The sequence below is a fragment of the Canis lupus genome, chromosome 13, assembly GCF_048164855.1.
Source record: "Canis lupus baileyi chromosome 13, mCanLup2.hap1, whole genome shotgun sequence".
Lineage (NCBI taxonomy): Eukaryota > Metazoa > Chordata > Mammalia > Carnivora > Canidae > Canis > Canis lupus.
The window spans coordinates 12,117,502-12,131,757 of record NC_132850.1 but is presented as its reverse complement, the minus strand read 5'-3'; the positions used below and the strand labels follow the sequence as shown (position 1 = coordinate 12,131,757).

General features: G+C 44.6%; 1 protein-coding gene and 1 pseudogene across 5 annotated transcripts in view; one reads left to right on the top strand and one right to left on the bottom strand.

The window, feature by feature from the left end:
• ELAVL4 (ELAV like RNA binding protein 4) overlaps positions 1-2,605 on the top strand; it is an 89,535-nt gene extending 86,930 nt beyond the window's left edge. For 4 of the 5 annotated variants that reach the window (XM_072772183.1, XM_072772185.1, XM_072772187.1 and 1 more), the window contains one exon: positions 177-2,605. In XM_072772183.1, the coding sequence (XP_072628284.1) occupies positions 177-546 (370 nt within the window). In that variant the 3' untranslated portion in view covers positions 547-2,605. The remainder of the gene's footprint in view (positions 1-176) is intronic. The other variant, XM_072772186.1, reaches the window with a different exon arrangement.
• Positions 2,606-12,364: 9,759 nt separating this feature from the next.
• LOC140602130 (glyceraldehyde-3-phosphate dehydrogenase-like) lies at positions 12,365-13,720 on the bottom strand (annotated as a pseudogene).
• Positions 13,721-14,256: the final 536 nt, after the last annotated feature.

The following is a 14,256-nucleotide window of genomic DNA, read 5'->3' as shown; positions in this document are numbered from 1 at the left end:
TTTTTCTTGCCATATATGGGCCTTAGCCAGTTTAGCCTTTCCATTCAAAAGAAATGCCACAGACACTCGTTTTTTTGTGTTATGGTTTTTAAACCCTGAAGACTCTCCTTGCAAACACTCACTCAGCCCTCTGCCCCATGTCTGTGTCTGTGCATCTGTGTGTTATCCGTGGTCAGACTGATGTCTGGACCAGTCCCCCCTTCTACCTGTTCCCCCAGGTTCTCCCCAATCACAATTGATGGGATGACAAGCCTTGTGGGAATGAACATCCCTGGTCACACGGGAACGGGCTGGTGCATCTTTGTCTACAACCTGTCCCCTGATTCCGACGAGAGTGTCCTCTGGCAGCTCTTTGGCCCCTTCGGCGCCGTGAACAACGTCAAGGTCATCCGCGACTTCAACACCAACAAGTGCAAGGGCTTCGGCTTTGTCACCATGACCAACTATGATGAGGCGGCCATGGCCATTGCCAGCCTCAACGGGTACCGCCTAGGAGACCGAGTGTTGCAAGTTTCCTTTAAAACCAACAAAGCCCACAAGTCCTGAATTTCCCATCCTTACTTATTAAAATATATATATAAATATATACGAACAAAACACATGCGCGCACACACACACACACACATACACACGCACACACACAAAAGAGAGAGAAACAAACTTTTCGAGGCTTATATTCAACCATGGACTTTATAAGCCAGTGTTGCCTAAGTATTAAAACATTGGATTATCCTGACGTGTACCAGGAAAGGATTTTATAATGCTTAGAAAAAAAGAAAAAAAAAAAACAAAAAAATACCTTTGATGCATTGAATGTTCTTTCATAGCTGTCGTTGTTGAATATAATATACATAGATAGCGATGTGCAGGGATTTTAACCCAGCCAGCTAACTTTACTACCTTCCTTGAAGGTGGGTCTTTTTAAGATGACCATTCGCTCATTTGAAGAAGAAAAACAAAAAACAAAAAAAAAAATAATAAAAATAAAACAATTTTTACAAAGTAATGGGATTCAAAGAAAGAAAAAAAAAAGATTTTTCTTTTTTGTCACAAAGTTGATCCAATCAGATTGGTAAAAACCCCCCACACAAATCAAAAGAGGAATAATAAAAATTGCAAAAATGAAAAAAAAACTTTTGCAAATTTTTTTATTTTTCCTTTTTTCTTTTATATCATGTGAACTAAAAACAGTCTTCTGTTAGGGGATGGGGGCAAGGGGGATACCTGATGACATTAACAATTTAATAACATTAACATTGTTGCCAAAGAGGTGGTCTCTTTGCTGAAAATGGGTTTCAAGAAAAATCTATTTTTATAAAATATAAAGAATTTTTACAAGAGAATCTGGATTTGAGAAAAAAATATTTTGACTGGCTAATTTAGGGGAAATTGACAACTTTGTCGCGTTCATACTGCACTGGTAACTTTTTAGAGATCAAGATGTGTGTTTTAAACTGGATTCGTAGACTGTTTTTTGAAGGATGGGCTATAAACAGATGATCTTCATATCTTTTCATAGCATGTAATAATAATAAAAAACAATTATTAATTACTAGGGGAAAGGAGTGTTCGTTCTACCCAGGGTACCACAGTTCCCCACAGTCAAAACCCAAAAGCAAGGAGATGAGTTGAAAGACAGTTTTTCTTTAAGTCATCAGTATGGGATGTCAGCAGAACAAAAATTAAAAAGATTAATTTTCCTTTTGATCTAAAACTTCCTTAGTTTGAGCAGTAGGTGCTACGAAATTATTTACATATCTTAGTATCATAGTTAAATGTAATGTGTTTAGGAGAGGAAAACAAAAGATACATTTGCTTTAAATTCATTAAGGAATTTTCAAATTCACTTTGTAGCCCATGCTGATAGAATTGGGCTGTGTTGGTACATTTGAAACACTGTTTATGTTGCTTGAAACACTTATTTATTTAATCGCCGATGTGATGATGCCTATGGCCGAGATCAAATATAGCTAGATTGGCTAGACTACTTATTTGTTTACTTAAACTATGGGAAGAAGCATATTATTGTGTCATTCTGTTGTGTGTGTATGTGTATATACAATATAAATATATATATATAAAGTTATTTTTTCTTTGGGTTAATTTATTATAAGTTGTAACACTTGGCTAGTTTTGTTTGTATATGTCTTACAATGTTTTCTTATGATATTTAAGTGACAGTTAAAGAGGTATCAAGGTAACTTGTGTAGAACTATTGTTTGATATATTGTCATGTTTGTTGTGAATATTTTTTCTTACTGCACAGTAGAAAAATAAAAACAACTGGGTCTTTATTTTAATGTAATTCAGATTGGGGAAAACAAAACAGAGCTAAGGGAACAAAATGACTGAGGGAGCATCCTCCCGCGTCCAGTGCACTGATCATTTTAGTATGTTTGTGCTTTGTACGGTTATATATTTAAAACAAAAACAAAACAAAAAAATACAAGGGTTCATGCTCTTCCCTGGGTAATAGAAACAGTTACTCGCTATGCATAATCTAGTTGATAGTTAAATTTGCTATTGCTTTTCTTGTCTTGTTATATAAAATCTTTTCAATACAAGTTTAGTCTTAATGGTAATAAAACGTTATGGTTATTTATAACTTGTGCTTATTTTGTGCGTTTTTTCCCATGCTGAACCCACTAAGTGCATGTAGAGAGAACTGTTGTTTTCACACTGAAGAGGCAAGCTTTGTAGTAGCAGTCGTAGTGGTAGACAGATCACGAAAACCAAGGCTGCATCATAGACTCCTCCTTTACATTTTTTTTCTGTTTTTTTTCCTCTTTTCGGTTGCGGAAAAAAAAAAAAAAAAAACAACCACCAGATTTCAGTTCAGAGAACACTCGTTCAACATTCAGGGAAAACTTTTTACATCGCCTGCTATGAATGAACGCAGTTTGCTGGCAAAGTTTTGATGCATTTGCTGAGCATTAGTGGGAAAGGCATGCCAAAAATCTCTTCTCTATAATGTGTTCACTCTTGGGGGAAAAAAAAGGGAAAAAAAATCTTAGGACCAGGCAGTTGTATACTTTAGTTATAATGAATGACTTCATGTTAATCTTGCTAGTTTAGATGATTTCTGAGGGGAAGTATTGTAAATGTTTTTTTTTTCCATAACCTTGTTGTGTTTGAATTATTTGTACTTTATCTGTCCAGACAATAAATGAAAGTGTGTAGAATGGATTTGAGCTTCCCAGATTTTTAAATGTGTTCACTCAAACTTTTTTTTGTAGCATCTTCAGATTTCCCCAATAATTTTATCATTAAACAAATGCAAAAACAAACAAACAAACAAACAAAGTAGAGTAAAATTGTTCTTTGCAACTTAGCCCAGTCTCTCCAAGTCAATTCTGTATTCAAAAGTCACTGGCCTAGTTCCTTATGACTGAAAGTGTGGCTCCAGCCGCCAGTATCTGCATCATCTGGGAGCTTGTTAAAATGCAGAATCTTGGGCTGAATGCAAATCTATATTTAAGCAGATTCCCAGGTGAATCACCGGCACTTTAAAGTGAGGAACACTGCCCTGATTGATAACGAGCTGGCACGTTTGGCTTTATGTTTGGCATGATGATACATTGGCGTCTGTTATCCATTTATAACTTATCTGTGACTTATTCAGAAGAAAGGAGATCACTATTTGCAGAGCATCTATTGTCAGGCTGTGTGGTGCCCTCTGCATTCTCCCACTTGGCTCCCCAGCAATCCGGGGGAAGTGGATAGCACTATCCTCATTTCACAGATGGCAAGACTGAGGCACAATAGAATAAGCTGCTTGAAACAGCCAGCAAGTTCCCAGCTGGGTTTTGGATCCCAGTCTGATTGTACTGCACAGCACCTCAGCATCAAGGTCACAGAGCTTGCGCAGTTTTAAGGAAACAGACCTTAAAACAGACCTTTGCATTGGAAGTGACAGCTAAACAAGAAAGGTCACCTTTTTATTTTAGCATTCACTTTTGCATAGAAGCGGCAAATATTTGACTTTCTTACCTTAAATAGAAACCCTAAGCAAGGACTTAAACAGTGTATATAAAAAAAAATAAAAGTTAAAAAAAGCCAGGATTTTGAGCTCCCCTGAGAGGGGGCACAAAATGCCTAAGGTATCATGAAGTCATATTAAAATAATGCCTTGAACTTTACAGATGAGCTTTTTAGTGATTTCCTGATACGATCACTCTTGGATGATCTACTGTCTGTCTTTCGTTTCCATTTTCTCCCTAATTGAAAATTCATAATGCCCCATAAACCATCACCGTCCATAAACTGACACTTGCAGAAGAAATGCTCCCACTGAGCCAGATGAAGGAATAGTCAGATTCTCTTCCATTTCTCATTAGCCACCCCCCTTTTTATTATTATATTAAATTACCTCAATGGTTGGGATAATTAAATTCAGGGCAAAGAATGGGATTTAATTAACCAAGCTAAATATTAAAACTAAGTCAGCCTGAACTTCACGTAGTTGAACTTAAAGATTCTTATTTTAGTTTTATTTAAAGACAAGCCCCTATGTTCCTTTTCTGAAGAAAAATGGACAAACTCCTAGCTGCTTCCAGGAATAACAGAGCTTCACAATGTGTGTATACGATCTAAAAACGTCACTGCTAAACCTGCAATGGTTATTACTAATCATCACCACCTCTGATCCTTAAAGGTGTCGTTTTAGTGCACTTTAAGCAAATGGATATATTATTTTGGAATATTAGAAGTCGGTGGAATCTTACCAGTTCCTAATGTTCACTCCCCGGCTTCCAACAGATCTATCCTGAAAGTTTCACAAATGGCTGTAGGCGTTTAAATAGGTCTGTAAAATATCCATAACAGGCCATTCTACATACACTCTCTTGGCAGCACTTCTCAACATCAGCATAACATGTCTGCCTAACATCTAATAAAAATTTCATCTTGCTGTGAGTGTAAGCCTGTTACCTTAAATCTCCAGGCAAACATTATATAGTTTCTGTAGGTGTTTGTGGGAAAGTTTTAACAAATCACAAGAATGCAGAAATTATTACATTTCTTTTAGGTCCTAGGTACATTATGTTTTGCTTGGATGAAAAATTGCATGCCAGGGAAGGCTGAAGGCATTTACTTAGTGTTATTTCTGTCAAACCGATAGGAAGAAAGGAAGGCAAAAAACATGCGCTTGTGTCTGTAACCATCCCGCATCATCACCAGCATCAACACTAACTACATCTGGCAGCGAAGATCAAGCAATGACCAAAAGTTATTACAGCCAGAAGATTTTATCAACTTGGGTCCTATTTAAATTTCTTTCAACAAGACTAGTCATTATTTGTTCATTTATAAATAAAAAAATTTCAATCCCAGAGAACATTTAAAAGTACATTTGAAACTCAAAGTCTCATAGTGCTTCTCTGCAGACAGTATTTGTGTCTAGCTACCTTAGCCTTGTCAAAATTTGGCACTTAATCGCCTTTCACCAGAACCTCAGTTCTTCACATTGTTTTGCACTTAACTTTCTGCAGGCACCATGCCTTTGTTCTTTAACCAACATACGCATGCAAACACACGGAGGCAAGCATTCATACAACTGAATAGGAAATGGGTGTTTTACTTTCATTTGCAAATTAAAAAATCATTCCTGACAAGGCATCATTAACAGCAAGAGTGTGTTTTCTAAACGGAAGAGTCATTACAATCTTAATTCGAGTCCATCCTGCCTGGATCCATTCCACAGCCCTAAGAAGAGCCCCTGGAACACAGCTGTATAATATCCCTCCATCCTCCACTGCCTTCGTCCTACCTGGAAAAGAGAATAATAAAAGGAAATTACATTTTATTTCCATGAGCTAAAATCAAGTTTTAATATTGTCCAAAAATGACTCGTACCATTCCTTTATCTTATTAGCTTTTTGGCATATTAAGTAATAAGGTAATTTCTCATGGTACAGTATTTATGTAAGAATCATATTTCTCGCCATGCAGATCACTTACAGAAGTGTCTGTTAACAGGAGAGAATGATGCATAATCGGCACTTAAGATTAAAATAGACTTGAGAACATAAAAGTGTTCCTTCAATTAAAGGAGTAGCATTTCTTCAGTCTCCTCTTTTTTGTTTCTGCGGCAGGATGAAAACTGGCTTAAAATCACCCAACCCCAGGTTAATTACAGGAAGGTTTCCCTGTGCAAGTCCGGCTTAATCTGCTAGTGGTTCAAATGCAAAGTAGACTCACATGCCACTCCAGGATACCATGTAATTATCTTAAACAGTTTCCACCAAAGTCCTTGAGGTTTAAAAGATTATTTCTAGAAAGAGCACTAGCATTTATTACCGTTCTGCTATGCCAGGCACTATACGTTTAGCGTTTGGTCCTTCGGCAAAATCAGTTAAGAGTATCCTCCTTTTACATAGAGCAAAAAGAGACTCAGAGAGATTTGTTATCTTGTGCAAGCAGGTAGGTGGTAAAAATGGAATTCAAACCCAGATCCGCCTGACCCCAAAGCCCTTAGTTATACCACCCTGGCTATGAGCCAATTCTATCATAATTAGAACCAAAACCGTTACCAAATGGTCCTTACTTCAATTAAAGGTAGAGATGAGTCCTGTTATGTAAGGGACAAGGGAAATAACATTAATGCTTTGTGCCTGGGGCTAATCCCCAAATCTTTAATGGAAAAACAGATCCAGTAACAGTGGTTTATACGCAAATTGGCAAGGAAAAACTAAAAATGAGAGTTTTTAAATACTGATGAGCAACAGCTTTTAAAAATGAAAATTTCGTTGACAAGTCTATTCAAACCACCAAAAGTCAATAAGGTAGAAAGGAACTGATGATAGAACCGTAAGGTAAGAAATGCTTACAAGCCAACTCAGCCACCCTCAGAGCTGGCCCTCCAAGTCTCCCTAAGAGATGAAGGTGTCCTGTGAACACTAGCACCACGATGAGAGCTCCTTTTCCTACCCGTATTGCCTCTGAATCCTTAGAACATTCCTAGGAGGCACATAGTATAATCCCTATTTTACATCTGAAAAAATAGGCTCAGAGATATTAAGTACCTTGCCCAAGATTTTACAGCATGTTGCAGACCTGGAATTTATACCCAGGTTGTCACTGCAATGTCTTTCCACTAAACCACACTGATGGCCTTTCAGTGTGATACCACCACTTGTCGCACAGCCACCTACCTGTAAGGTATGGCAGGCTGAGGGTGGAGACCCAGCCTAAGCCTTGTCTACACCTGAATCCCTACCCTGGACATCTGCCACATGCCAGGCGCTGAGTTAGGGGGCACAGCGATAAGCAAACATATTCAACACTTTTTTCTGCCACCTATTTTGTGCAGTGGATTGTGACAGGAAACAAACAGGCAAAGGGAAGGACATTTAGACTTTTGTTATAAAGACAAGATATATGAAACAATTAGGTAGCCATGCCAGGTAGTTTCTGTGCTGTAAAGAGAATTACAGGAAATTTTGAAAATTTGTGTGGAGTGAAACAGTATTTTGGTAGCCAGGAAGGAAAGAGAGTGTAGCCTGGTGGAAGGAGAATATGCTTGAGGGAAAGAAAGTTCTAGGTCTGGATCCCTGGGTTACTCATTTAGTGTCTCTGAGATTTGTGATCAGATAAAGAAGGATTAGAGGTAAAATATGTCAAGTTCCTGGCACTTGATGAGGAATAGATTTGACCCTTGAACAACACGAGGCCTGTGGCACTGACCACCACATAGTCAACAATCCACATATAATTCTTGACTCCCCCAAAACTTGAGTACTAACAGCCTGCTGTTGACCAGAAGCCTTACCAATAACACACAGTTAACACGTATTTTGTATGTTGTACGTGTTATATACTCTATCCTTATAGTAAAATAAGCTGGAGAAAAGACGATGTTATTAAGAAAATCATAAGGAAAAGAAAACATATTCACAGTGCTATAAAAAAATCCGTGTATAGATGGACGCTCACAGTTCAAACTTCTGCTGTCTATGGGTCAACGGGGGTAGGAATTCAACTGTAGCCAGAAAGATTCCCAGAGGAAAGGCGCTTGGGCCAGACCCTCTGGCAGGGGAAGTGGGTTTGGCGGGTGCCGATGGATGGATGGATGGATGGATGGATGGATGGATGGATGGAAAGAGCACAGAAAGCCTCAGGAGGGGGGAAATAGTAGGATGAAGGGAGAGCGAGCACTGGGAAATCTCACTCGGCCTCATGGAATTAGAGCAATTCTCTTGAAATACGACAGCAACTCCAGCCACATGCCATCGGGGCTCTGACTGCCCCTCGGCAACACAGGCCCTGTGCACACCCCTCCCCCACCCCGGGTGCCCGGCCACCGCAGTGACCTTCTCACCTCACCTTCAAGGATGTCCCTTTCCCAGCGGCCGGCGAGGGTCCTTGAGAGAGAGGGACCGTGCGGGCCCTGGGTGGTTGGCGTTTAGAGGCTACTGTCTCCGTGAATTCTCCTTTTCACAGACCACCCAGTGCAGGTGGCTGAGGCCGGGCTGCAGTCCTGTGCGGAGAGCTGCAAAGGAGGGCCTGGGGGAGCTGCCCCCAGCAGGGGCTCAGCGGGCCAGGTGGCCGGCGGAGACACCAGGGCAGAGGAAGAGGGCACCCCCAAGCCCTCCCCATCTTAGCTGTGGGCACAAGAAAGACTCATAAGTTCTGACTCAAGACAAGAAAGGGATCCAATTGGACCATTTGTAAAGGGCAGCCCTCCCCCGTTTGTCACCCAGTTGGCCTGTCTTGCCTGCTCAGCTAGCTGGGGAACACCCTTGGGAGCTCCTTCCATCCCCGCATTTGAATCTTTGGGAGAAAAAGGACTTTGGGTTCCCCGACCCCATCCCTGGTGACTAGCTCCTTATTCTATCCTACAAACATTAGGATTCCTCTCCTTAAAAAGCCCTTCCCCTCCTCCCCCCCCAACCCCAGGCCCTTTGTCACTCAAAACACACATGAACACTTGCACAGTCCACATGGCCAATCCTGCTTGTTCAGCTCATGGTTCACAGCCTCCTGAGAACTTTCCCTGACCTCAGGCTGGGTTAGGGATTCCTGGACAATCCCATATCCCTCTCCTTTCCTGTCTCACAGCACACTTCACACACCACATTTGTACTGCTGCGTGCATGCCTCCCTGGGGACGGAGGAATCAGATGCAGTGCCTGCCTTGGAAGAGCTCAAACACAAGCAGAGCATTGAAGAACAAGAACAAAGCTAGAGGGTGTTTGGGGAGCACAGGGAAAAAAGACAGTCAAGTGTAACTTTGGCAGGGGAGGGTGAGATTGAGGTGTAATAAGAAAGGCATCCTAGAGATGTTTAGGAATCGGCTTTGCCTTGAAGGATCAATCAGACTTGGACAGCCGGCCACCGGGGCAAGGTCAGGAGCATCACAACGGGAGCCAAGAACGTGACCCAGGACCAGGATTCAGAATCCTCAGCCTTCCCCATGACTTACTGTGTGACACTGGACAAGTCAATACACCTCACTGGGCCTCAGTTTCCCAGAAGTTAAGGGAAGGTTTTGGACTAGATGGTTCCTGATGGTCTTGCTCCTGCTTTCTGCTAGACTTTCATTTTCCTTATGTTTTTCTTTGATTCAGCAAATATTTATTGACCACCTCCTCTATGGCATTAAGGATACAATGAGGGGACAAAAGAGATGTTTGTATACAGCGGGGGATGAATGCTGTTAAAGTCAAGTACAGGCTGCTCTGACAGTAACAGGGACACCTGCCTGTCTGAGGACAAGGAATGCCCTGCTTCTGTGGCATTTGAGTTGAGGTCCGAAGGATGAGGGGGCATGTTGCCTCCTAGGCAGAGGGGAAGAGCACGGAGGGCCAGAGGTGGAGAGGAGGCTCAGCAGCAAGGAGCCAGTGAAGGCGCTAGGGCCGGGCTGGGAGTGGTAGCAGGAACCCGATACCCCAGGGCCTCACTGCAGAAAGGACTTTGATCTGTACCTTAAGAGTAATGGGAAGGACCTGCATTCCAGCCAATGGATCAGCTTTTCTCAGCCTCAGTTTACTCATCTATAGACTAGCAATGATAAAGTTCCCAATTCATATGGTATTGAAAGAATCAAATGCATTAATGTGTTAAGTGATTAAAGCCCAACCTGGCAAATAGCAATACAAATGTTTGCTATCATCATCATCATCATCATCATCATCATCCCGTCATTATTCATCTGGCTAATTCTCACACATTCCTCAAAGTTCAGCATGGAAGCCACCTCCTCTGAAGCTCCTTCCCTAACTTCCTTTTTTTTTTTTTAAGATTTTATTTATTTATTCATGAGACACACAGAGAGAGAGAGAGAGAGAGAAAGAGAGAGAGAGATGCAGAGACACAGGCAGAGGGAGAAGCAGGCTCCATGCGGGGAGCCCGATGTGGGACTCGATCCCAGATCCCCAGGACCACGCCCTGGGCCTAAGGGAGGCACTAAACCGCTGAGCCACCCCCCCCCCCCCCCCCCCGCTCCCTCCTTCCCTAACTTCCTAGATCGGATAATGGACCACTCCCCTGGGTGCCCAAAGTTTCTGTGCTCCCCTGCCTCAGCCTGCAGAGTCGTTTGCTGCTTACATCTCTGCCTTCACCCCTAAACTGTAAGCTCCTTGGGCAAGGGCTGTGACCTATTTGTCAGCACAAGATTGGGCACAAAAAGAACGTCAGTGAAGGTGCTCAACTGCGGTGGGCGGAATGAATAATGCCCCCCAAGATGTCCACGTACTGATCTTGGACCTTGGGGTATGTTACCTTATTACATGATAAACATGACTTTGCAAATATGCGCGGAAGTTAAGGATCCTAAAATGGAGAGATTATCCTGAATTACCTACGTGAGCCCAATACGATCACAAGGGCAGCCAGAGGATCAGTCAGTAGTAGGAGATGCAAAAGGTTGGGCCCAGGAGCCCAGGAAGGTGGTTGCAGGGGGTTTCTGCAAGCTGAAAGGGGTAAGGACCTCCAGAATCCTAAGAGAATAAATTGGTGTTGTTTTAAGCCACTCAGTTTGTAGTAATTTGCTACAGCAGCAGTAGGAAATTAATGTCCCAGCCAAGCGCAAAGCAGGGATTAGAGAAGGAATACTTGTGGGAGAGCCGATGCCCAACCCAGGCACTCCCCGCACCCCTTGCCCCAGTCAGAGCCAGGGTGCTGTCTGGGTGGCCCCTGGGCCCGCCCGCTTTAGCCTTGTCAACGTGGCTTCCAGAAGCACGATGCCACCGCCATGGGAATCCCACCCCTAGGATCTCATGACCTGGCGGGTGGACAAAGGGGGATCAGGGGACTGTTTTCCAGGTTCCAGAGGATCGAGGCTGGAGTATGAAGTATAGTAATGGAAGGAACACTGGCCAGGAGACCTGGCCTCAATTCCCAGCTCTGCCACCAATTTCTTGTGTGATTTTGAACGAATTACATATTCCAGACCTGCTCTTTCTCTGCTGTTCCACATCCCAATCCGTGCAGGGAAACCCAGCGGGCTTCTTAAAAACCCCACCCCTTTCCCCCAACCACCCAGTCACCAAACTGATTCTTACCTCTTGAATATTTCTCAAATCCATCCCCTTCCCCCCCTCCCCGAAGCCGCTCTCCTAGTGTGAGCTCCATCAGGGCTCAGAGACCGAGCTGGGCCCCTCCTGCGCCTGTGGGTTCTGGCACTAACCCCACAGGAGACCCCCTCCTCAGCCCCTGCACCCCTCCCGTCCCCTCAGTCAGAATGAGCTAAAATATCCATCTGACCAATCCCTTCGCAGCCTAAATCCCCAGAGGGGAGCCCCGTCACCCAGGGGACTCAGTCCGGATGCCCCAGCACAACTTCAAGGCCCTGTACCACAGAGGCTCTGCCTGCTAATGAGCCTCATCCCCTCCCCTTCCTGCCCGCAGGTCCGGGTCTACCTGCGCAAAACTGTCCTTATGAACTCTCTCCTTCCTTCCTAACAGAACCCTAATTTTATTAGGCAACAAAACGCCTAGCTTCGACACGTCCTCCAGCCTTCCTGGCAGTTGGAGGTGGTCACGTCTCACAGCTCCAGCCAAGGAGATGTAGCAAGTCCCTGGTGAGGCTCCCACGGAAGCGCTTTAAAGGAGAGCAAGCTCAGCGGACATTGTTTTCCCCTTGCCATCATCCCCCTACACCTCTTCTTTCTTCCCCCTCGGAATGCTGATGTGATGTCTGGAGCTGCAGGGGCCATGTGGCAATTATGAAGGCAACAGCCAATAACCATAGATGGCAGATTAGAAACATATGGGGCACCTAGGTCCTTAGTGGCATCTCTAAACTGCTGCAGCAGCCCTGGATTATCTGCCCTGCACTTCTTATTACACAAGAAAAAATACTTTCCTTACTGCAGAGTTTCCCAACCAGTGAGCAAATTTGTTTTTTTTTTTTTTTTTGGCTGGGTACAGTATACTTTATTGATGGTACATGACAAGGCAGGGCTCCCCAAGCCCCTCCCCTTCCTCTGGGTCTAGGATGTAAGGTGGAGGTCAGGAGATTCTCAGTGTGTTGGGGGATTAAGTTGGGGCAGGGACTCCCCAGCAGCTGAGGGCCTCTCTCTTCCTCTTGTTCTTGCTGGGGCTGGTGGTCCAGGAGGCTCTTACTCCTTGGAGGCCATGTGGACCATGAGGTCCACCACCCGGTTGCTGTAGCCGAATTCATTGTCATACCAGGAAATGAGCTTGACGAAGTGGTCATTGAGGGCAATGCCAGCTCCAGCGTCGAAGGTGGAAGAGTGGGTGTCACTGTTGAAGTCACAGGAGACAACCTGGTCCTCAGTGTAGCCCAGGATGCCCTTGAGGGGGCCTTCCAATGCCTGCTTCACTACCTTCTTGATGTCATCATATTTGGCAGCTTTCTCCAGGTGGCATGTCAGATCCACAACTGACACATTGGGAGTGGGGACACGGAAGGCCATGCCAGTGAGCTTCCCGTTCAGCTCAGGGATGACCTTGCCCACAGCCTTGGCGGTGCCAGTGGAAGCAAGGATGTTGTTCTGGGCAGCCCCTTGGCCATCGCCACAGCTTCCCAGAGGGGCCGTCCACGGTCTTCTGGGTGGCAGTGATGGCGTGGACAGTGGTCATGAGGCCCTCCACAATGCCAAAGTTGTCATGGATGACTTTGGCCAGAGGAGCCAAGCAGTTGGTGGTGCAGGAGGCATTGCTGACAATCTTGAGGGAGTTGTCATACTTCTCGTGGTTCATGCCCATCACAAACATGGGGGCATCAGCAGAAGGAGCAGAGATGATGACCCTCTTGGCCCCGCCCTTCAAGTGAGCCCCCAGCCTTCTCCATGGTAGTGAAGACCCCAGTGGACTCCACAACATACTCAGCACCAGCATCACCCCATTTGATGTTGGCAGGATCTCGCTCCTGGAAGATGGAGATGGACTTCCCGTTGATGACAAGTTTCCCGTTCTCAGCCTTGACTGTGCCGTGAATTTGCCGTGGGCCGAATCCTACTGGAACATGTACACCATGTAGTTGAGATCAATGAAGAGGTAATTGATGGCAACAAGATCCACTTTGCCAGAGTTAAAAGCAGCCCTGGTGACCAGGCGCCCAATACGGCCAAATCCGTTCACTCCGACCTGCACCATTGTGTCTCGGGGACGCAGCTGGCCCTGCACCAGAGGGGGCGGCTGTCTGCGAACGGGGAGGAGCAGAGAGCCAGCACGAACTTTTATTGATGTACTCATTCTAGTTCCTCAACACTCTGGGCAGCCGAGTGAGGCCCTGGGCTGTTAGAGCGCCCAAGCTGTTTGCTCTGGCCCTAGACAGCCTGTCCCTCTACCCTATTGTGACATATATTTTTGTATGTTTGTCACTATGTGGGAAAGGATAGACGACTTTGTCTCACTGATTTAAGTTTGATTATGACCCTGTCTGACTGGTCATTGCCTGCGCCTCTCAACCTGACAACACTGATGAGACCATGTTGGTCTTCAGACCCACCCCAGATGTCTGATGCCTCTACAAATGCCTGCTGTTGGGGCAGCCTGGGTGGCTCAGCAGTTGAGCACCTGCCTTTGGCCCAGGGTGTGATCCTGGAGACCCGGGATTGAGTCCCACATCGGGTTCCCTGCAGGGAGCCTGCTGCTCCCTCTGCCTGTGTCTCTGCCTCTCTGTGTGTGTCTCTCATGAATAAGTAGATAAAATCTTTTTTAAAAATGCCTGCTGTCCCCACTTCTAGGAGTTCCATACCCACCTGTCTCCGTAGTGTCATTGCCATGCATCTCAGGGCTCCCCATCAGGGGCACTGGCCTATTTTTAGCCCCTGATGCTCCTTGTGGCCC